Genomic DNA, 23,875 nt, shown 5'->3' with positions numbered 1-23,875 from the left:
AAAAAAAAAAACCTTTGGAGAAGGCTGCACAGGCAGTCATTCAGAAATGGCGGAGCATGAATTTAAATTTTATGTTGCTGTGTCAAAACAGCTTAGGGTTTTTGGCCGTCAGAATAGACAGGAAAAAAAAAAATCAGGTCTACACGAAGTGCTGGGGCTGTATTGTGGCTCTATGATATTCACTTTTAAGAAAAGGCCCTCTGTTCTTTTAATGCCTCTGCCACCGCCTCACTGCAAGTTCATTGAATTCTTTTATGTTTGAAATGGGTTGCCGCGATGAATGTTTAATAAGAAATGAGAAAAATCAAAATATCTTATTCAACAACTCTGCTAGTGCCGGAGCACTTTTTTCCCCCCCCAAATATCTGTCTACGCCGCTCTGGGCGGCCGGGGCGAAATAATTCATAGCCGAGTCAAATCAAACTTGTTTTTGAAGCCAGTTTAACTTGGGTTGCAACCTTTGCTTTAGTTGATCAATAACATACTTTAGTGCATTACACGAGGTGTGATTTGCCGCGGAGGAGTGAAGCCATTTGAGGAGGTGTCGAGCTGTCTCACCAGGCGGGTGACAGAGAGAGAGGGACAGAGACTGTGTTTCTCAATTTACACAGTTCATAGGTATTTCAGTCTATATTTCTAATTTCTGAATGGATTTGAAACAAATTTACAAATAACTTCAAACGTTCAATTCCTGTATGAGACGGGGAAATAATATTTCATCAAATAGTAACTGAACCAGAAAGATGAAATTACAGACATAATTATGTAATTTCATCTTTCTGGTTCAGTTACTGTATATCTCTAATCTTTTATTTTGTATTGTTTTTCTGTTAATTGTGGCTTATATCTGTTGTTTATCGCTAGGTTTAGTGTACATTGCCATATTTTATTGTGTACAATACAATATTAAGTTTGTTGTATATTTTCTAGGTTTTCCATAGATTGCAATTTTCTTTTTTTATATTTTATTGTATTGCTTTCTTATTTTTTGCATATTGTTTTGATGTGAGCACACTGCAATTTTATCTATCTATCTATCTATCTATCTATCTATCTATCTATCTATCTCTCTATCTTTCTGTCTGTCTGTCTTTCTGTCTGTCTATCTATCCATCCAATACACATCAGATGGGACACTAAAAAGTCAGTAGCAGTTGTCGTCATGTATAAAATGTAAATATATTGACAGGATTGTGTCGTGATCCATGTCATCAGTATCGGATCAATCTTGTTTCTGTCTAAAACCGTATTATCCATATTATTTACCCATTCATATTTGTATTTTTCAGTGCAATCTTTACACATTTCTATCCGTATTTTTAATTCATCTTCACTTCTTTTCCCACTTGCTTTGAAATTGAAAAATTGAGACGAATTCCCGTCTATTCTTCCACGCAGAGAAGAGTCATGGAGGGACATGAGTATGACCCTGGGCTCGCTCTCTCTCTCTCTCTCTCTCTCTCTCTCTCTCTCTCTTCTAAGATACATCCTCCTCTTTTGTCCTCTCAAGAGCTCTTAAAGAGCCTCCTCTGGCACTTTTGTGAGAGTCCAGGAGACACGGGGGCCTTCTCTAGAACACTGTGGGGGACTCAGGGATTACCGCACGCACGCACAGTGAAGACCTGACTTTTCCCTCCATTTCTTCCTGTCACAATCTCTCTTTAGCCTTTTGATAAAAGCCGAGCCTCCCAGCATTCCCCCTTCCCGCCTTCTGTTTCTGTCTTTATCTCGGCCTGCTCGGCGGCCATGACACCTCCGTGCCCCGCTCTGCGTGGTGTTTAGGGTTCATACCGGGTCGGCAAAAAGAGGGAGAAATGCAGAGGTTCTTAAAGGGGACCTATTATGCTTCTCTTCAAAAAGATCATATATGGTCTCTGAAGTACGCCAAACATGCTTTTGGAGGGTTTTTTTGTTGAGAATACCACTCAGATTATATGTTCGAGCTGCTGTAACATGCCTCAAAAGCGGTGTTCCAAAGCGGTGTTCCAAAACGGGTTGTTTTGTTGTGGGCGGAGCCACCCTCCTGAGGCCCCTAGTTCTGTGAGTCAACGGGGTTTGAGCTTTGCCCCGGATTCCGTTGGATTTGACTGATTTGAAGTTACCAGTACGCTAAGATCTGTTTCTGAGCAAATGTCAGGCGAGAAACAAGCGATCCAGTCTCTGAATCGTCGCTCATATTAGATCTACAAGGCCTGGTTTAAAAGTTTGTTCTGACTTTCCCCGCGGTGTCCGGAGCAGCAGCGCGGCGCTTGGAGCACCGCGGGACCCAGCGCGAGGCTTTTTGAGGCCTTTTTGTTTCATTCAATTTACGGAAAACGTCGGAAAACAAAATAAATACGCCCACGGTTTTGTTTGGAGAAATTGCGGAGAGGATGGCGTCCCGCGCCCTGCAGTACGGTCAACCTAACGTGGACACACAATCACACACAGAAAAATAACACACAGCGAATACTTATATTTCCCTCGTCTGCAGGGTTGTCACGCTCAGTCGGTATTAATTCCTCTTTCTAGTTCAAAGATTTGTGCTGGTCTGTAAGCTGACAACGGGGCAAATCCCATGCTTAGCTCTTAGCTCCGGTACTAGCAGGTTCGGTCGCGCTCCAGCAGTGGGTGGAGTTACTCAGATGGAGGGCGGTTCTAATTCTAACGTGCCTCAGTGCTACATGGCATTGAGACGCAGAGCAGAGCGGCTTGTTTCTTCTGAATTAGAAGGCTCATAAAAAACGGACTGGGTCGTCTTATTTCAGTTTGTGTGTTCGTAGGCCCCTCAGAGACGCAAATCTATGTGCACTGCACAGCACAAAAGGTCCCCTTTCATTTTTTTTTTTTTTAAGGTCCCAAAGTTCTCACGACAACAGCAATTAGAGAGTGTGAGAATTATTCTTTGTTTTCCTTTTAGAGTGGTGTTATTTTGGAGCCAAAGGCTCAAACGGTATGAGTTACAATTCACATTTAGGCCCACGGTATAAGCAACAGATTGGGGCTAAATAAATATGGATATTCTACATTGCATCTTAGGCAACTGTTCATAGAGCAGGGAGGGAGCTCCAAATGGATTATATAGAAAACATGACACAATTCAAACCTTTTTAACATTTTTTTTTAGGAGAAATATATCAATAAAATATGAATATATCGGTCTTATAAATGCCCCGTGCCCCTCTGAGCCAATCAAGTGAGCTCATGTGGGGTCACGAGCCCAAGGTTGAGATCGCTGGGGAGGAATGCCTCCATTTTGGACCGGACGTGTAGTGTTGGTCGGTGCAGACAGCCAGGACATCAACTCAAATCAACAGCTCAATTCTGGCAAAGCAGCACAGGAAGTAGTTAGGAGAATCAGACCGTTGGCACGGATACACAAACTGCATCTGGTAATCCGGCGCCTGTCTGCTTGGGTGTTGCAGATTTTGGGCGCGCTGATCCGAGGTACGCGAAAGCAGATGTGCTGACGTGAAAGCTACTGCAGAACAGAAAACTACAGCGGAAAGCTGTTGCCAAAAATGAGGTTTCCACGCTGTGAGAAAAACAACATATTTTTTTTTTATTATTGTATTTATATCATAGTTAATTGGTCGTCAAAATGAAAGATTTTCACATTTTGCATTTTCATCATCCAACACATTTTATACACACACACACACATATATATATATGTGTGTGTGTGTGTGTGTGTGTGTGTATAATATATATATATATATATATAATTCCTCAATATTGGCATTAATTTAACTTGCGCATGAGAAGAATCTCAAGAGAAAACAGATTAGGCAGAGAGAAGGACACGAGGCATTAACGGCAAAGAAAGACTGATTATAAGAGAGAAAGGGCGAGAGCAGGGGTTCAAGAGGGTGAAAGATACAAGATTGAGAGCGAAAGTAAATGAGAGAAAGAGAGAGTGAATGATTGAGGTGCCGTCGGTCGGCCGGTGCCGCTCTCTCACTCATTAGGACAGTAATTCAAGCAGGGGATTAGAAAGTCGGGCTCATGCGACGAGGAAAACGCGCCGATGATTAATCACGGCTACGGACGAGGCCGTGAAAACCTCAACGATCGACGATATTGCGAAACGGGGGAAATGGAGAGCTGTGATCAGGGCCCGGGTTAAGCGTTGAGCGGAGCCTCGCAAGAAAGTGCGTCATGGCTCCCGGAGGATTCTGTCGGGAAATCTTGACTGAAAATCAAACAGGAAACGTGGCCAAAATATCAGAGGAATGATGGGATGTTTAACGCCACTTCCAATAATGTTCCGCATAGGGTCCTATAGGAATTCGGATAGAAGGGGGGATGCAAAAGTACAGGCAGAATAAGAGAGGGAGGTAGAGAGGGAGGGAGAGAGAGAGAGAGAGAGAGAGAGAGAGAGAGAGAGAGAGAGAGAGGAACGGCCCCCCGACCTCCGCCATGCAATAAAGATCCCTTGACGGTGCAGAGTTTTGGGCCACTCTATGATCGTCGTCAGTCCATTTACCTGCGATGGACCCGAGAAGATCCCGTTCTCTTCTTAGCGTTCCAAGCAACAACAACAACAACAACAAAAAAAAACAAAAAACGATTTCAATGATAATTCCACTTTCATCTTATCGAGCATCAAACGAAACAAACAGAAATTCTCTGGAGGGGGGGGGGGGGGGACCCCAACTAAACGAAGCAAAAAACAGCTGTAACTCAGCAGTTGGGGAAAGAAAAAGGAACGTGAACATTTGACAGGCATTAAAAGAAAACGAGGGAGAGCAAGAGGTAGCGCAGGAAGCGACAGGGAGTCTGAGAGCGGCAGACGGACGAAAAGGGAAGAGACGGAGCGGCGAGCAAAGATATTTATTCCCCTTTGAGGGAAAAAAAAAACAACAACAAAATGATAAATTAAATATCCGTGAAAGCAAGCAGCTTGTCCCCCCCCCCCCCACCCAAAAAAAAAGCAATTCCCTTTTAAACAACATCCCAGGGCGACGGGAAGAGGCCGGAGACGCTGCCCGCGCCGTGACTTGGCGTGACTTGGAGTCCGTCACGGCCAGAGGAGGCGCGCACGCGGCCCAAGCCGCCCCGCGGACGCCCACACCTCCGCCCTGACGCCTACGCTCCATTACGTCTCCGTCAGAAATGGCCGTGTCTCATTTCCTAGGGTGCGGAAGGATCCAGAGTGGCATATTCAGTGCACCCAATGAGCGTTTAGCATCTGCAGTATGCGCATAGTATGCACAAAGTACCGCGATGACGTCCTGCAGGTGGGGGGTTGGGGGGCACATCGTAGCATGCAAACGCTGCGCACCGCCCTGGCAGGCGTATACCCACAATGCATTGTGGGGGGGGGTTCGGCGGGGAACGTTTGTCTGCAGCGTCGTCACCAAACACCGGCGTGCTGAGAGGGAGCAGAGGGGTGGTGCAGAATGGTAATGTAGTGCAGATGGAGAATGTAGCGGGGTTATTTCTCCTCACATACTAAAGTACGCCAGACAACAGTACGCACGTGCAGTACCGTGCCGATTGGAGACGCAGCCTTTTTTAACCGCGCTCCCAAACTGTGGAAGGAGCGGCCAAAGAATATTAGAGGGGCAGACTATGGAGGCGCTTCCAAGCGAGCGCTAAAAAACCTTTCTTTTTCAGCTCAGCCTTCAATTGCTCCTTCTATTCTCTAGGTTGTGTTTTTTTAAATAGACTTTTATTCTTGTAATGTTTGAGAAGTTTAGAGTCCAAAAGAGAAGAAGAAGAGTTTAAAAAAAGTTTGGAGGTAAAAGATGGGATGCGGGAAAAGGGACGGGGCGTTTTGGTGAGAAACTCATGGTGAAGGTTTATTTCCCGCTTAAGAAGTCGTTTGTGTCAATAATTCCGGATCACTGTTGGTCTGGAAACACTTCAAAGTATTCATTTTAATGGAGAGAAATTTGGCCAACAGCGTAAGAAAGCCATGGTGAATGTTTATATGTACTGTACTGTATGTGTTTAGGTCGATTCTAGGAAGGGACACTGAGGGACACTTATTCCTACACTGTTTGTAATTGATTTCATTCTTTTAATTATGTTATTATAATACTTTGTGAATGTATTTTGCTTTGCTTTTATTGTCACTATCTGATGCCTTTTAATGTCAAGCACTTTGAGTTTCATGTTGTTTATGAAAGGTGCTCCACAAATAAAAGTTATTATTATTATTATTATTATTATTATTATTAGTGGTAGTAGTAGTAGTAGTAGTAGTATTAGTGGTAGTAGAAGTAGTAGTAGTATTAATTTGATCTGAGTGGGATTCCTTCATGTGACAGTGTTTCTACTGAACTAAAAACTAACGAGGTAACGTTCCAAGTTGAAACCCTCTTCAGTGGTGTTTGGGATCAGTGGGGGCTACCGCATGTAAGCGCACAACAGGCAAGCTTCACGTTTCCCTGGCAACCCGAGACAATCCCCCCCTCTTGGGCAATTATAGGCATTATATACCTTTAAGTAGGTATATAATGTGAAGGTGAAGGAGGTGAAGCCTCCTTCGCATTCCTTCCACGCGCCATGCGGGCAAGCTTAATCATAACAACAATGCATTAATGTCTGCTTTTTCTGTAGCTGGGAGACAAACCTGTCCAGTTAACTTTTTGCTTTTCTTAGTTTAATCATCCTTCCCAAGCTGACCATATTCTTTACCTATAAGTACGAGGCAATCAAAAATACAATCATACGGTCTATAGAATGATGAACTGGCGGCTCTCTATTTAACATAATTTATTGCTTGTGATTCAGTTATGACTTGGTAATTGCAGCACAATAGCAGCTCGTGACAGCAGCACTGGAGATATTAATATATGAGTTTTATTTAATCAGATGTCTGATTGGGATCAAGACCTCATTTGCAAGAAAGACTTGAGGAAAAATTACATCTATAAAATCAAAAACAATACAATTCAGTTGCATATTACAGAATTGCACGACTCAGACACACAGATATTGAAGTGTCAGCAATTAAATGAAAGCCTTAAAATCGTGACTGAAAACTCTTGGCATTTCATTCCAGTGGTAAGGTGCATCGTGCCAATGCCCCCAATTCAGAGCCGAACAAACTGATCCTGGAGTCATGGTTATTAGTTCTGAACTGGATTAAAGTGGTAATCCATAAGATGATTTTGTTAAAAAGAAAAGAAAAAAAAAAAATAATAATAATTATTATAAATATATTTATATATTTTTATATATTTATATATTTTTATATATTTATATTTTGTATAGCCAACAATTAACAAGAAACAGCCATTCAAAGTATTTGTGTTACGTATGTGCTCGTCTATATGCTGTTTCCATTGTCGGCACACACTCAAGAAGTGAAAGGAAACGGCGAATAAAGACTAAACATCAAAACAGCGTAGGATGTTGTGGTCAGCAAAACTGTTGATATGGATGAGCATTCACAAAAAAAGAACACAACCTTGCATGAAAACTCCAGCCGTCCTGTGGCGTGGGGGGTGCTGTGGTTTGAGCAGCCACACCTGTCTCGGGTCTCGGTAATTGGGCCCAGGACCAGTGTGGCCGTACGCCGGTTGCTCGTAAGACTAATCAACGAGCAACAGGTAAAACCCCCATCCCCCCAACCACACACAGACACACACACAGGAGAGGAGCCCTTGTCATGACACGTCTCCATCTGCTCCGGGCTTGTTCCACCTTGCCCCCTCGCTACAATAAAACTGGTGTGTTTTCTACCACGTCGTGTCTCTGCGTCGGAGGGCCCCCCGAAAACGCCACTCGGGTGGAGTGTGGCAGGCGAAACACTGACCACGGTGAGTGTCAAAGTTGTCCTGTGTTATAATAGGATTGCGATAAACAACCAGGTAACATCCTGTACGCCTACTGGATTGTACAAGGGTTTCTTTTCACTTCTATTCCCTCGGCTGAAACATGCTATATTCCAGTTTAAAAAAAAAAAAATCGAATTTTCTTTTTTTTTTTTTTTCCGTTTACGGGCAGGGCGTTCCACAAAGGAAAAATCTATAAGCTTAGGTTCTGTAAATGAAGGGCTTTTTTTACAGAAAATAATATAACTTTGATTGTCGGAGTGATACAGCGCAGAAGTAAAGGGAAGATGCACTTGGTTGTGTTGCCATGGTGATAGAAGTGTGAGGTGTTTGTGTGCGTGCGTGCGTGCGTGTGTGTGTGTGTGTGTGTGTGTGTGTGTGTGTGTGTGTGTGTGTGTGTGTGTGTGCGTGTGTGTGTGTGTGTGTGTGTATGTTACTGCAGGTACCATGTGCAGGCATGTCTGAGCGAGAGGAGTGTCACGGTGAATGACAATGGGGTGGGGTGGGGGCGCACGTGCTGCAGGTGCATGGAATGCAATGGGAATTCACGCCGATAATGTATGTTCTCAACGCCAAAACGACATGGGTTTTTTTTTTTTTCCGGTAAACCATATCAGGGGTTGTCGACCTTCTCTGGACCATGACCCTGTGATGGCAGTAATTCGAGAGTGTGTCAAATTTGTTCCGCCAGCACCACAGATGTTATGATTTACATTTACATGTATGTAGGTCAGTAAGCAACAGATTGAGGCTGACTAAGAATCTTTTTTTTATTGTACTGACAGTACATTAATGATCAAAGTGCGGATATACCGCATTGCATGTTAGGAAACAGCAACATTTGAATGTGGATTTAAGTATCACACTGACTACATTTATTTTATCATTGAGTATGGAGGTAGCTACAAAAGGATCATATAGATGATATATTATGATATATTTCAAATTCATCCGTCCGAGAAATGTCCGGCGATCCTGTGCAGATATCAAGTGATAAATGTAAACTCTCATAGGACTAAAATCCGAATTCAGACCATTTCAGACCTGGATTCGTGGCCAATTCACATCTTTGTGTCACAAAAAAATGAAAAACTCTATTATCCCCTCACCCCTCAACTATCATCTAAACTCAGTTGTGCATACAGTTCAAACGTGTGCACTCATCAGATGGTCAATAAGCACCATCCCGAAGAAGGTCACCGTTTCCCCCCAAATGTTTTATCGGGCCGTGAAATATCTCAAAAAGCAATAAGCGAGCAATGGTCATTCATCATAGTTTTTGAAGGCATGTGACAGAGCCAAAGTGGAAATACGACCCGAAGACCTGTTCCTTCGGGAGGATTATTCACGGTGTTTGCAGTGCGTGTTTTGGAGCGCGGTCCATAACTCACAGGGGATGGTGCGCAGGTACAGGTTGTCCCGGATGATCTGCTGCAGCTTGTGGTCCAAAGAGCCCTTCTGGAACTGCAGGCTGAGATAGTGGCGCAGGTCCGTGTTGAGAACTTTACCTGGAACAAAGGAAGCGGAAGCACCCAGGCTCGGTTAAGAGTCCGTAAGCCTGCGTCACCGAAACCACCTCGACTGGGAAATGATTAAAGTGGTAATCCATAACATTATTTAGTAAAAATAAATCCCGTCATTTGCCATATTTTGTACTTTTTTCTTTTTAATGCTGTTTCAGTATTTGGTAGCGGGGTCCACTTTACCCGGCAAGAATGCACTCAGGTATCCGGCAGCCGCAAAAAATCAGAAGGAGGCACACTTTGGAGAAAAGATAGTGGCGGTCTTATAGCGAAGAAGAAGACGAAGACGAAGGGTAAAAGGAAAAGTTGCGGCTGCAGTTTCCATCCGACGAGCTCATGGATTGCCACTTCAATAGCCACCTTAACTCTTCGCACTTTCAGAAACAAGCCAGCCCATGTCTCACACCGTCAAACTTTTTCAAAGCACGTGTGATCCCTCAACTCCGAAACTGGCGGGGAGAATAAAACACAGTCAAGGTGAAAGAAGGGGGGGGGGGGGCGTCGCCTTTGCACTGAACCCCCCAAAAGTCTTCACGGAAACAAAGGAAGTTCATGTAAAGTTTGGCGCAGAGACAGAGCTTTATTTTTCTGTGAGGGAGAGCGAATGAGAGACGGAAGAAGAGAGACGGTGACGAGCCGGGTTCCTGCCCCCTCGTCCCCTGACGACAGGAGGAGCGACTTGGACCAGACAGCTTGACTGCGGCGCCGTCTCACTAATCACTCTGCCCTCCTCCTTCTCTATTTTCCTTTGTCTTTGATTTCTATTTTTTTTTTTTTTTCGTCGCACACCCTCGACCCATCCCTCTCTCCGTCTCTCAGATTCTATCCCTTTCTAGTGCGGGAGAACTCTCCTCGCGGCGACGGCTTCCCGCGTGGCTCTGAATACCAACCAGCGTGACGGGGGAAGGGGGGGGGGGGGGGAAGAAAAAAAAAGAAAATCCGCCACAGATGTACCGCATGTGCCGATAGCGGGGAGGAGATATTCTATAGTACGGCGGATTGATAGAATAATGATGAGCTGTGAGAGGAAAAAAAAAGAAAAAAAAACTTAAGCACGCTCCGTCACTCTCGTAAATCCAAAAGCTTCTTGAGTGACAGCAGAAACCAAAGAAAAAGGCCTGAAACAGTGACAGCCCCGTGGCGGCATTATTTTGTAAAACCAAATCGCTCGCGCTCCCGAGTTTTGGGAGAGCGCCCGCAGGCTCATATCACAGAATAGAGTGTCCACACAGCCTCCGTGAACATCTGACTCTCTCTTTTATTTTTAACCGAGCAGCCATCCCGGCAGGCGCTCCCGTTGCAGAATAAAGGTTGTGCGATGCTCCCTGAGTCTCCAAAGGGGCCGCCATCACAGCTGGTTTAACAGACAAACAGACTGACACTGGGGAACACGGGCCCTGTCTGCCGCTGCCGTCTAAAATCTGTCCCAGAATCTCCGTTTCTCTCCGTATTCGCCGCTCCGACGGGGGAGCCGGTACTGAAACAAGGCCGTTTTAAACGGCCTAAATGTGCTCTATATGCTGTCTGGAGGGTTACCGGCACAACAGCCCTTTTGGGATTCAGGGAGGGGAGGTTTTTACGAGGCCTTGCCTTACTGTATAAAAACCTCTGTGTTAAGGCAAGGCCATTGCCTTTGCAATAGCAATTTTTTTATTTTCATTGTATTTATTTTGTATTTTTTATCTGAGCTGTCAGCATGCTGGCTATACAACATATTTATTTATATTATTTATGCTTATTTATGAGTATTTATGCCATTGAATCTAGGACAGAGTTAGTCTGCAAGTGGAGTTCAACTTCTCAACCTGCAATGCCACTCTTCATTCATTCTTAAATCATCAAGAACTGCTGCAATGACTCTGTCCTGTGGACGACCCGCAGGATGACAAGAGCACGGTTTTTTGTTGAACAGAACCTCCCCCTCTTCGGAGAACTTTTTCCCCATGTTTGCAATAGCAATTTATATTTTGCAGTGGTTCGGTACTCTCCCCCTCATTGTTTCTCTTTCAGTCACATGGAAGAACCCACACAAACACACTCGCACATGCCCTGATAAAGATGCACGGGCACACGGTTCGCAACACTAACTCTAATTTACCAGCAGTGGAAGACCTGAGTGGTATTGGCAGCTTCCAGGTAGTAGATATGTGTGATTGTAGGTGTGAGGCAGGGTGTTTTCAATAAAGAAAGAGCAAGTGCTCATTCACACTCACAGTGGATAAATAAAGTTTGGAGGGGAAAAAAAAAAAAAAAAAAAAAAGGTGCACTCGTATGTGCGCGCACCTCAACGTGCTTGTTTCCGCAAGAGTACAGTGTGGTCTTTGTGGCTTCCCGGGCCTTGTGAGAGGCTGTTAGTTAGGCTGTCACATCAGAAGAGAGTCCCACAGATAACGCAGCCATTATGGCAGGCCTCATTTCAGGGCGGTGGGGGATGAATGGACTCTTTGTCCTCACCGTCCGCTCGCCGGGGTATTTGCAGAGCGTGCAGACATACATAGTAAAATTAACATTGCACACTGTATTTCAACCAGAGATAAGGATGAGAGAGATGAGTCAGCCCCCGCTTCCCTTTCGTCCCTCTCTCATCCAGAGTTTTTTGCCTCCTCTCTCGTTCCCCTTGCACCAGTTTGCTCAACTTGACACAGTTTCATCATCGTGTCAGCCATAGCTAATTCTGACGCTTGGCTGGTGCAGCTGCACTCGTCTTCAATACGCTTCATTAGCGCTGCAATCAAAAACCAGAAGAATAACAGGAATATTGATGGAGATCAATTCTTCATGTGGCTGTGATCTGGATTCACAGGACCCGGATGAAAGCATTCGAGTCGCAAAGGAAGGATTGCTTTCAATTAAGCCGGCGCTCCGCTCAGCCACCGAAGCCGCTCCAGGTTCCCTCATCATGCTTCCCTCTCTTCGTTCTCACCGGAGAAGTTTAAAGGAGGGGGGGGGTTGAGTCAGAAAGCGCGGGCCCACCCTGGGGAATCCGTCAGCAATGCGTTGCCGCTTCACCTAGCATCAGCAGCGGTGTGGCAAATCTCCTCCCTTCCCCGGTTCTGGAAGCTTGGAGGAGGCACCGGGAGGCCCGCAGAGCCCGGCACCCCCTGGCGAGGCGGCTGGCTGCCGACATCCTCTCCAAGACACTGACACCTCGCACACAGGATACAGGATTAGACTGTAGCACCCAAGCCAGAATGTCTGATTCCTGCCATGTGTCACAATGAAGCGCTGTAATTGTCTGAGGGATAAGTTGTTAAAAATAAAACAAACAGAAATCAATTATAAATGATGGCAAAGGGGATGCATAACTTTGCATCACAAAATACCAAGCTTTGGCAATGTGGCAATGGTGTGTTACCACACAGAATTACACTACTATGTCGTTCCATCATTAATCATTTTATATGATTTGAAATTTGGAAATTTTATATGAAACGCATCAAAATGATCATTAGAATTCCATCTGAAGCCAACAGGGGGGAAAAAAACAAAAGAAACAAACAAACAAACACTGTTGATTCCAGTTATGACTTTGCGTGGAGGAAGCCTTTTTCTTCCTCATTGGGCCACACCCAAACGTGCAGAAATATGAGCAAATGGCTGGCGACTGGAACTAGATGTCGTGAGGCATCCTCCTGAGACGCGGGGGGAATTCCACCGGGAGGTCATTATCTCTGTTATCCGTCAATTAATTAACAGTTGTTTTTAGAAAGGCAGCATGTCAGCGCGTGTCGGGGTGTTCACGGACACTTCGCTTGGTCCACGGCGTCGGACGCGTGGAAAAGAAAGAGGAGGCCGTCACAAGTTGCAGCGCATGCGTTAGGCTGGTGTGTTTGTGTAGTACAGAGAGATGGCGCCCATTGTGTGACAAGACCTACAACACTCAACAGAGATCCTAATTATGGGTCCTGATCATGTTGCAAACTATTCATTGCATTGTGCCACTGTCTCCTGATTTTCATATAAAAAAAAAAAATCTTGGCATGAAGTTTGACCTTCACTTGAATTTTGACCGGCACATTTACACTCTTGCCTCTAACCTCTAGAAACTCTTAAAATGTAAAGAAAAACATAAAACAATAACAATAATAATAGTAATAATAATAATAGTAATAATAATAATAATAATAATAATAATAATAATAATAACAATAATAATAAAATAAGTCAATATATTTTCTTTTACCACATTGTTTTATTTCCCTGCAAAGCACTTTGTAACACTATCGGTAGTAAATGAAGGCCATCGATCCCGCTTCCCGCAACTTCCACATATGTAATCGAAATTATTTGTAAGAATTTGGGCTCCTGTGGGGACAAGACATCTGGCGCGAATGTTTTCTCTTGACATCCCCTTTTTCACCAGTTGAGGTCCTTTCTGACAGGTTGGTGGTTACTGTGTGTGCAATATGTTTACGTATCGCTTCGAGGTAAAGTCCACCTCTCCATCCTCTCATCCACCCTTCCCCACGTACACTATCAGCCGGCAGACGCGAGTTCAGCCCCCAATCTGATCCCCCTCTTCATCCGTCACCTGATTTATGACCAGGTCACCAGTACCCTCTTCATCAGGCGCTCCGCGGAGGGTCGTCTTCCCCCCGTGGTGCTCGGTCAAACGGGGCCCACCTGCAAAATCTCAGCCACTACTCCGCTCATCACTCCAACGACCCGAGGAGCCCGCCGCTGCCGCTGCCACCGCCACCACTACCACCCTCCCTGCCACCCCCGCATCCACAGCACAACCTGGAGCTTCCTTTATTGAATTTTGAAAGCCGTTTCCTTCCTGCCAAAATGGCCTCGGGGAAACCTTTTCGTGCAGCGTTTACAGTGAGGCCTTCTTTTCAGGGAACTCTGGGTGGGAATCCAGGGGCAAATCTGGCTTCATTTGACGGCAGATGCGGGCGTGAAACGGGGCTTAAAACATCTCACCCCTCACCCAAAGCCACTAGTTGAGTCCTCAGCTGTTATGTAACTGGCGGTAGGGTGGGCTTTTGGTAAGGTCTCCGCGAGGCAGACTGCGGTTGCGTGTCGAACTGTGGGCTAAAGTCTATCCGTCTGCCTGGCTGGCTACACAGCCATGCAAAGTTAACCAGGCAGTGCTTCACCGCGCCCAGAGCTCTTTCTCTGCACTGTTTCGCTTCATTTCAGCTCTCGCCAACGCCGCCGGTGAGGCCTGCCCTAAGCCGCTTAAACAGGGGGGGCGGGCATCCCAAAACAAAAAAAACAAAACAAAAAGAATCCAGAAAGGTGATTAGATTTGTATTTCTCATGTCCATGGGACTTCGGCCCATCAAAAACATCCAGGGTATTTGTGTGTGTGTGTGTGTGTGTGTGTGTGTGTGTGTGTGTGTGTGTGTGTGTGTGTGTGTGTGGGAGACGAGATATAATTTTGTCGAGCACAGATTATCTGTTGTATTCCTAATAATGACAATATAATTCTAATACCTTTGTATTGATTATGTTCTGAAGTGAACCAAAAGTAAGTGGATTACTTGCAAAGTAATCTCTGGGATAATATTACTGGTATCCTTTTTAAACAGGAAACGAGTCATGGACGGGGGGTAGTTTGGAAAGTAACCCATATTGATATTTAAGTTACGTGCATTTACACAAGGCATCTTACAATGAATCCAAGAAAATTACATAGATCGCCGATATCATAGAGCTAACGATGCGGCGAATAATATAAGAGGAGGGTGTGAACTGCATCATCCAGCGGGGAGGAAGGTGTGACAGGCGTCGCGCGTCTCCGAGCCGACAGCCGCCGCCGCATTAAGGTTAGCCGACCACATTCTCACCGCACAACTCCCCCTCCACCCCTCCACCCCTCCACCCCGCCCGACTCTCCCCCCGCCACTCAGGAGATGGAGGGATGACCTTCTTCCTCGGAGGTGGACGGTATTGGTCTGAGTCAGCACGGCCAGGAATTAACCGCAGCGGCAACAGCCAGAGCCAGGGTGCCAGGGCCAAGATAACGCCGCAGGCCTGGACCGCTGATAAGTATTTTCTTACTGTCTCTGGGTGAAATTATTTCAGCGCCGTGTCGTAATACACTGTTTTGTTAAATAGTCCGTGTTTGGTGGATAACGTTGCAAATCCCAGAATCCAACCGTTTTTTTTGTTTTGTTTTGTTTCTTTCCAACATCCGGGTTTACTTCACTCTTTCACTTTCTTTTCCTGAACATTTTCCTTATTTTTTTTGTCCATTTAGGCCGCTTCTTAGAAAGTCCCAGCTGAAAAAAGTGTAAAATATGGGAGTTTTAAGCAAAATACTATTACGGATAACCGCTTGAATTAATGATGACGATGAATTAATGATTTCAAAATGTAGTGAAAAATAAATTATGGGGAGGTTCATGCAATAGGACTTAGCCCAATTTCATACTTTACTGTAAATTACCATAAAGAGGGTTTTTTTTAATCCATAGGTAGATATCATGATACATATACCGTATATTATGTAAATGTCCCTGGGATTATGATGATGGCCTACTCATTATTACATCCGGATGACCAAGGAGAGAAAGGGAGTAAAGCAGGCAGTGTACTTCAATATTTGCTGTAAAATACTGAAGGAAACAACAAAAATGAACCAGACAAACACACAGCGTATCCATTGCGTAAGAGGATTAATGGGAAAAAAAATAATCAGAACCATTCCCCCATCTCTGAGGCAACCAACCATGTAATGTTTGGATAACTTAAAAGAAGGTCACAGTTTTTACTGTGACAACCAGTTTGCATGTCTTAAAATACAAGTAACGGCCACAGAGATAGATGGATAGATGAATAGATGGATTGATGTCAAAAGTACACTGAAATTATTCTCTGAACGCGGATTTCAGGGTTTTTAACTTTTAGATACAAACATAAAACAATATGGAATAATTAAAAATACACCTGCTAGGTTGATGTGCATTGCCAAACTTTTCTTGTATATTTCTTGTTTATCAACAGTTTATTGTAATAGTTTTATTTAACGTTACTGTGATTTCACACTTTTAGTTTACTAGTTATTGCCATTATACCATTTATTTTTCTATTGACTTCTTTTTGCCTATTTTGATATGATGATTATCTTTCAATCTATCCGCCCGTCTCTCTGTCTGTCCCTCTGTCTATCTAGCTGTCTGTCTGTCTGTCCGTCTGTCTATCTATGATGATGAAGGGACGAGTGCTGAGTCATGGTGCCACCTTCTATACCTTTACTTTCATTGTTTAAAAAGTTTCCAAACTCTTGTTGAAGTACACTACTTTTTTTTGCTGTCTCATACACTCCCTCACACCATGGTCTCGATCCATCTCTCAAATCTCTCTCTTGCGCTCTCTCTCTCTCTCTCTCTCTCTCTCTGTCTTGCTGAACTGTCACTCTCTCTCTCTCTCTCTCTCTCTCTCTCTCTCTCTCTATCCTGCTCTCTCTCCTTTACTGAGAAGTCTGCAGCGCATGCCTCTGTTCTATCATTAATGTGCTCTGCACACTATGAGACAACTTAGGAACACACGCACACACTCACACACACACACACACACACACACACACACACACACACACACACACACACGCACACACACACACACACACACACACACACACACACACACGCGCACACACACGCACACACACATGCACGCATGCACACACACACGCAAGCACGTACGCACACGCAAGCACACACACACACACACACACACACACACACACACAGGCATGCAGAGCGGAGCCCCATGAGGAACCTCACTTAGCATCTTCCTCAGAAAACATGTCTGCAGAGCTTCATAAATAGAAAACGTTTATCCATCCAACACAACCTGAACTCAGCTCAACTTTGAGCTACAATGAAAATCTGACCTCAAGTGTGACTCAAGTGGGGCGTGTTGTTCTCCGGCGGAGGGAGGGGCCCTCCTAATCCCCAGCCTGTTGTCAAATCGTGTCTCCATAAAAGTGAAGTCATGTTTCTGGTGCAGTGTGAACACGGCCAGATGTGCTCAATTATTGAGAGCGGCAGGAAAAACAGAGAGGAAAAGCAAGAAAGAATTAGCCGCCGAAAATGAGGTAGAAGCCAGGCAACACACGCTCCGGCGGTTCGGCGGGAGGCGCGAGACAAAAAACCCTTTTACCCACCCACCCCTCCCAACCCCCTCCCCCGCAGACCACCCCCTCACCATCCCTCCCATCCCATCCCTCCCCCTATATCCCCCTCCCCTCACCATCCCTCCCATCCCAATCCCCGCCATCGCCAGCTCCGGGGAACATGTGCTCCAACCTAATGGCACAGTCTGTTTACCCCAGAAAATGTCACACAGTGGCCCTGTAAACACCCAAAAAAAACCTCACAACACCCACTGTGTACACGACAGTAGAAAAGAAGCGAGGGGGGGGGGGGGGGTTGGCGAAGCGAGAGGGAACGAGGGAAGACAAGGACAGGCTCTGCTAAGGGGCCGCTCCGAAACGCTGTTTAGCCAACACGTTCGGGCGAACCGAGATCAAGCTCATTTTTTATAATGAGAGTAAAAATGGTCCTCAAAACGAGGCTGAGTCATCCCTAACCTAATATACCACATGTTATATCATGTTGTTTGTTGTCGTTGTTTGCTCAAAGTCGTTCTCTCTCTCTCTCTCTCTCTCTCTCTCTCTGGTTCCCTTTCTGTTCCTGTCGCTTTCTCTGTCCCTCTCACGCAGCTCTCCCTATCCCTCCGTCTCTCTCTCTCTCTCGCTCGGTTTTTCTGGGAGGCTTACATTATAAGGAAATGAACGACGGCGGGAGTGAGGGAGGTCCGCGTATTATTAATCTCAGCGCAAGCGCGGCGCGGCCTGGATGAGCTTGAAATAGAACTACGCCGCGTAATTGTTGCTGTGGCGATGAGATGCGTTAGCCTCCTCCATCCAAGACAGGAAGGGGCAGTGGAAGCGGGCAAAAGACAGCAGATGTGTGTGTGTGGTTGTGTGTCTGTGTGTGTGTGTGTGTGTGTGTGTGTGTGTGTGTGTGTGTTTATGACGCGTGATGTGCGTTTAGTACATATTGGTGTGTGTGTTTATGCACGTTGGCGAGTGTGAAGGACTGGAAAATAACTCTTCACCTACTGCACGCCATGCCTCCATTGTGCAGATTGTACTTTGTCATCACTCGACACTTTCCAAGGTCTCGATTGAAGGACACTGCCTTATACAAGCCTGTCAGTTTGTGTGTGTGTGTGTGTGTGTGTGTGTGTGTGTGCGTGCGCGTGTGGGTGTGCGTGTGTTGCCTCGGACGCATAAAAGCCGCAACCTCAAACAAAAGACGCAGTTCACTGCCTAATTTGACCCCGCAGGCAAATGCTCCCCTTCCTCTCATCTCTTTGTTTGGATTTTATCACAGCTTTTTAGTGAAGGCGGAGGCTCCTGAAATGCCATCCCAGCGCCCCCAACCACGCGCAGCCTCATTGTCCAGGGAGCAAAGAGCATCCCGGGGCTACTGGCCGTCTAAGGAGAGTGGATTGTGCTGAGAGCTTACATGCACGCGCACTCGCACTCGCACACACACACACACACACACACACACACACACACACACACACACACACACACGCACACACACGCACACACACAAGGCCACATGTTTGTCCCCGATTCTCCTCCCGCTTCCCGGCCGTACGCACACTCTGCCGGTAATTATTGTGTCTGGCATTGATTGGTGTTGCTGGATGGAAGGAGGAAGGAGGGATTCAGTCATGTGAGATAATTTTGTTGATAAACGTTTGTTGTTTCACCAATAACAAGTTATATGTAATATGGGGGGCTTTGCAATAATAGTTATTAACTCTGATGATATTGATATGTCATGGTCTTGCAAACTGTACGTATCATGATACATAGCCCCCTCTCTAGAGATGTAAACAGTGTTTAGTGTTACCATACTCTCCCAACTTCCAACCAGGGGCGGAAGGATATGGAAAAATATGTGATGTGCGATAAATGTGTTGCATAATTTTTTGTGACACAGCTCTGCTCCACCACTCCAACCTGCCGAACCGGGTCACTTCCTTTGACTACTTCCGGCATGTCGGCTCTGTGTCCTTGAGAAAAACGTAATTTTCATCTAATCCCTGTTCAAGATATAGATCGATGTGGCTCAAACTTGGACCACAAAATGTCTGGACTGACCCGAATACAATAACGCTTCATTCATGTCTGTGGGTTCGGCGGCTGCTGTTCGCCTTGGCCCTTTAAGCCGGCAAAATGCCTAGGAGAAAAATATGGAAATATGGAAAGTATTGCAGGCAGCAGAACACAGGGTCCATTATCGACACCAATTACAAATTTTCGAGTTCCCATGAAACGTAGCATCAGTTTGTGCTGTCGCTCGTCTTTATATCAGCATTACTTCTAAAGTGAGTTACGATTTTCCAGGTTTCCCTTGAACGCTCAAACAGTTAAGACGACACACACACACACAAAAACACACACACGCACACGCACACACAAACACACACACACACACACACGCACGGGCGCACTGGGCGTAGCTCCGGCGGTCGTCCTGTTCCAGACACTATAGCCCGAAAAGTGCCAAAGAGAAAAATAATAATAGAAATATGAACAAAACCAATAGGGCTGGATCCCTAACAATAATAATAATAATGGTGATAAAAATAACAATGAAGAACAACCTGCAAAAATAGTAAAAGTAAAAAAAAAAAAAGATTTGGAATTTGCTAAATTAGAACAATTGGTATAATTAAAGGAGGAAAGCAAGGGAAGAAGAAATGAAATGCCTGGGGGATGAAAGTAAGAATCAGAAAATTTAGAACATGAAAGGCGTGTGTGTGTGTGTGTGTATATATATATATATATATATATATATATATATATATATATATATCAGAATTAAACACCAGATTAATAAGATAGGTCTTTTGCTTCCTCTCATTAAAAAGAGAATTTAAGTCATACCAATTAGCCAGACGGGCCATTCTGAGTTCAAGTAGAAGGGGATTCCATAGTTTATGGAGTAAATCCTCAGAGCTTTCCAAACAAGTGATAGGACTTTGAAATAATAATTTTGAAAGATAAAACAGAAACAGCACCCCACTTTTTTTGTGCGCGACAGAACAAAATTTACACCCATGCACTCTACACTTTCATACATCTTTTAGATATTTTCGCCTGCCACACGGCGCCCAAGTGGTGTTTTCAGGGACCTCCGGCACAGAGACACGGACGACGGGGTTTCAGACACAGCACGGTAAAAAGTTCGAGAAATGCTCCCGGTTGAAATGCACGCGGGTTTTAGTTCCGACAAAGCGTAGTACTATGTTGCACAAAAAAAAGTGCGGAGACAATCGTGCTCCGGGAGACGATTCAATAGATTGATTTTCGTGAGTATGAGCACGAAAAAGCGTGATACCGGGTCGGTTTGTCAAATGGTGCTCACTTCTTCTTCTAGCCTTTTAGACAAATGCTCTTAATGTAACTCCCTGTGGTTGAATTAGGTCATAGAAAGAACGATTTTTTTTTAATCTGTGTCGTACCTCCACTTCCGTCCTTCCCAACGCGAGTTGTCATCATTTTTATATCCAAAGTATCCTCGTGCAACAGACATACAAACTCCTTTTCGGCTTTCACATTTTTGGCTGCACCACTTGTTGTGTTTGTTTTTGAGTTAACTTGTTCAACGTGTCTTCTTTGTATATTTAACAGCTCTATTAACATCACATCACACATCACACGTTCAAAAGGCACCGTCTGATTGGATGATTCGGCAAACGCGTGCAGCGTTTGCAAGGAACGTTGAGATATTGCTGATAACACAGCCCTTTGCCAATCGTATATATTAAATATTTTCATATTGGCAGCATGATAAAAAAAAAAAAAAATTTAAATCAAAAACCATGTGGCCCTAGCTCCGATCACCGTCACTACAAAAATATGATTTATTTTGTCGTTACGGTTCCCTGCCGTAGCTCACTAAATAAGCAGGGAACTAGACTTCTACTGTTTTTGTGTTGCCCTGCGTTGGAGAAGTGAGGTTGCCCTGGCGCAGAGGTGAGAAGTTCACCGCGAGCTATCAGGAGGATAATGACGGCAATTCCAATAACTGGCCCCGCTCACAGTGGGCACCCAACTACACGGAATCTTAATCCCGGCACTCAGACGCTGCCAGCTGAGAGGATACGGAAAGCAATCTTCACAATAGCAGTAATAACGTGTCGACACAAAATATGCCCAAGCTGCATTGCTTATACAATGCCCGCGTTAACCCGGGACGGACGCTTGGAAAATCACAACCTGCAAAGTGGAAGCAACCCCGGAAAGTCAAAAAGACGGCGAGTCCATGATTCATCCGAGCGCGCAGTGCACCGCCGTGGCCTGTCGTTTTGTAGCGCAGTGAAAAGTCGTGCCCTATCCTAAGGTCCTTTAAAGTCCATCATTCCAATCCACATGAACTTTCCAAAAAACTCAAGGCTCATGGCGGCGGCCGCCATGAGCTTTGAGTTTTTTGGAAAGTTCATGTGGATTGGAAGGTTTGGAGATTTGGCGATTTTCCCCGGAGGAGCAGCGCACAAGCGTGGACGGATCCACACAATCGAGCGTGACGCTGATTGGACTGGGGGGGGGGGGGGGGGGGGGGGGTCGTACCTGCTCTTCCCCCGTGATCAGGCCCTCGACGGCACTAACTGCGGAAGGCGGTGGAAGAGTCCACGGGGGAACAGCCGGAAACCGCGCGCTACACTCCTAATTGGCGAAAAATAAAAAAATAAAAAGGGCCGAGGGCGAGAGCTCTTTCAGGATTGGATTGCCGAAGGAGAGGAAGCTTGGAAGCAGATTCATGACAAATAATTTCTATTGGCCGTAACGCGGCTGCGCCTTTTTTGAGAATCCTGTATCCAGCGTGCGGGGTGGTTGAAATACCTTTTTGGGTCCTCGACAACAACGGGGGGGGGGGGGGACAAAAAGGAGCGGGGAGATTGTTTGAATAGTAAGGAAAGAACGGAAAAAGAGAAGAGAACGGAAGAGGAGTTGACGAATCGAATCTAATTGGACGATAAGAGCTTTTGGGGACCGGGGCTACCTCCTTCATGCAGCAGGACATGCGCAGGGTTTTCCCCCGAGCTCCGAAAACGGTAGCGGTCGCGGACGGACGAGATATATATATAAAAAAATAAATAAATAAAAATAAATGCGAGTGAGTGACAAATTGGGATTTTTCTTTTTTTTTTTTTTTTTTTTCCCCAAGCAATTACTCCCGGCCGTCATCGGCGTCCGCAAACACCTCGGGCGGAGATGACCCTCCGCAGGCTCCCGGCGGCGTTCCCCCGCGGCGCCTGGGGAGAAAAGCACCGGAGGAACCAAGAGGCACCACGCTGAGGCCGTCGCTTCCCTCACGAAGATTGCCGGCAGCGCCCGTGTTTTCTGAAAGGCATCGCAAAATACCTCTGGTGGTTTTTTTTCCGACAACTCCAGCGTCCCGGAGAACCCGCTGCGCCGCGAGCCGATGATTGGGGCTGAGATTGGAAAAGAGGAACACCGGTGTGCTGCGAAAGAAGAATTGGGGGCTGAATCTGAGAGATTGGCATGTTTTGGCGACATCTGAGAGAAGAGCTTGGGTCGTACGCCGCTTGTATCGACGACAAATCAGTGGTCAGTGAGGATTGGGCTGAGGCTTGAAAGGAAGGGACGGGAAGGGAAAGGGGAAGGAAAGGAGACCAATGGAAAATGAAGGGAAGTAAAGGGGATGAAGGGGAAAGGAAGTGAGGGGAAGCAAATGGAGGGGAAGGAAGGAAGGGAGAGGAGAGGAGGGGAGAGGAGGGGAGAGGAAAGGGGACGAGAGGAGAGGAGAGGAGAGGAGAGGAGAGGGGACGAAAGGAAAGGAAAGGAAAGGAGAGGAGAGGCGAGGAGAGGCAAGGAAAGGAGAGGAGAGAAGAGGAGAGGAGAGGAGAGGAGAGGTGAGGAGAGGCAAGGAAAGGAGAGGAGAGGAGAAGAGAGGAGAGGCAAGGCGAGGCAAGGAAAGGAAAGGAAAGGAAAGGAAAGGAAAGGAAAGGAAAGGAAAGGAGAGGAGAGGAGAGGAGAGAAGAGGAGAGGAAAGGGATGGAAGGGAAGGGATGAGAAAGGAAGGGAGGGGAAGCAAATGGAGGGGAAGGAAGGGAGAGGAGAGGAGGGGAGAGGAGAGGGGATGAAAGGAAAGGAGAGGAGAGGAGAGGAGAGGAAAGGGGACGAAAGGAAAGGAGAGGAGAGGAGAGGAGAGGAGAGAAGAGGAGAGGAGAGGCGAGGCGAGGAGAGGAAGGGAAAGGAAAGGAAAGGAAAGGAAAGGAGAGGAGAGGAGAGGAGAGGAAAGGGATGGAAGGGAAGGGATAAGAAAGGAAGGGAGAGGGCAGTATGGGACGGAGAGGAAAAGGAAAGGAAGGGGTAAGGGTGGAGGACCAACCTTGCTGGTCAACATGGAGCGCCGCGCAACCCGCGTCGCGCTGCGTTCAGCCTCGTAGCCGCCGAGGCCCGTTCTCAAAGCGCGCGACGGGAAAGAGACTTTTACTGTATTTCCGATGGGGCCCTCGCTGAAATCAATCACGTGCACCGACAGGGGCGGAGAGAGAGCGAGAGAGAGAGAGAGAGAG

The 23,875-nt window shown here is 45.9% G+C and overlaps 1 protein-coding gene across 1 annotated transcript in view; it reads right to left on the bottom strand.

The window, feature by feature from the left end:
* The window catches only part of magi3b (membrane associated guanylate kinase, WW and PDZ domain containing 3b), a gene marked incomplete at both ends in the record, with an annotated part of 159,474 nt that overhangs the window by 40,604 nt on the left and 94,995 nt on the right, over nucleotides 1-23,875 (bottom strand). The window contains one exon of the mRNA XM_080000527.1: nucleotides 9,158-9,274. Coding sequence (XP_079856653.1) covers nucleotides 9,158-9,274 — 117 coding nt within the window. The remainder of the gene's footprint in view (nucleotides 1-9,157; nucleotides 9,275-23,875) is intronic.

Source organism: Zeus faber (genome assembly GCF_960531495.2).
Source record: "Zeus faber genome assembly, chromosome: 5".
NCBI lineage: Eukaryota > Metazoa > Chordata > Actinopteri > Zeiformes > Zeidae > Zeus > Zeus faber.
This window is presented reverse-complemented; position numbering and strand designations above follow the sequence as displayed.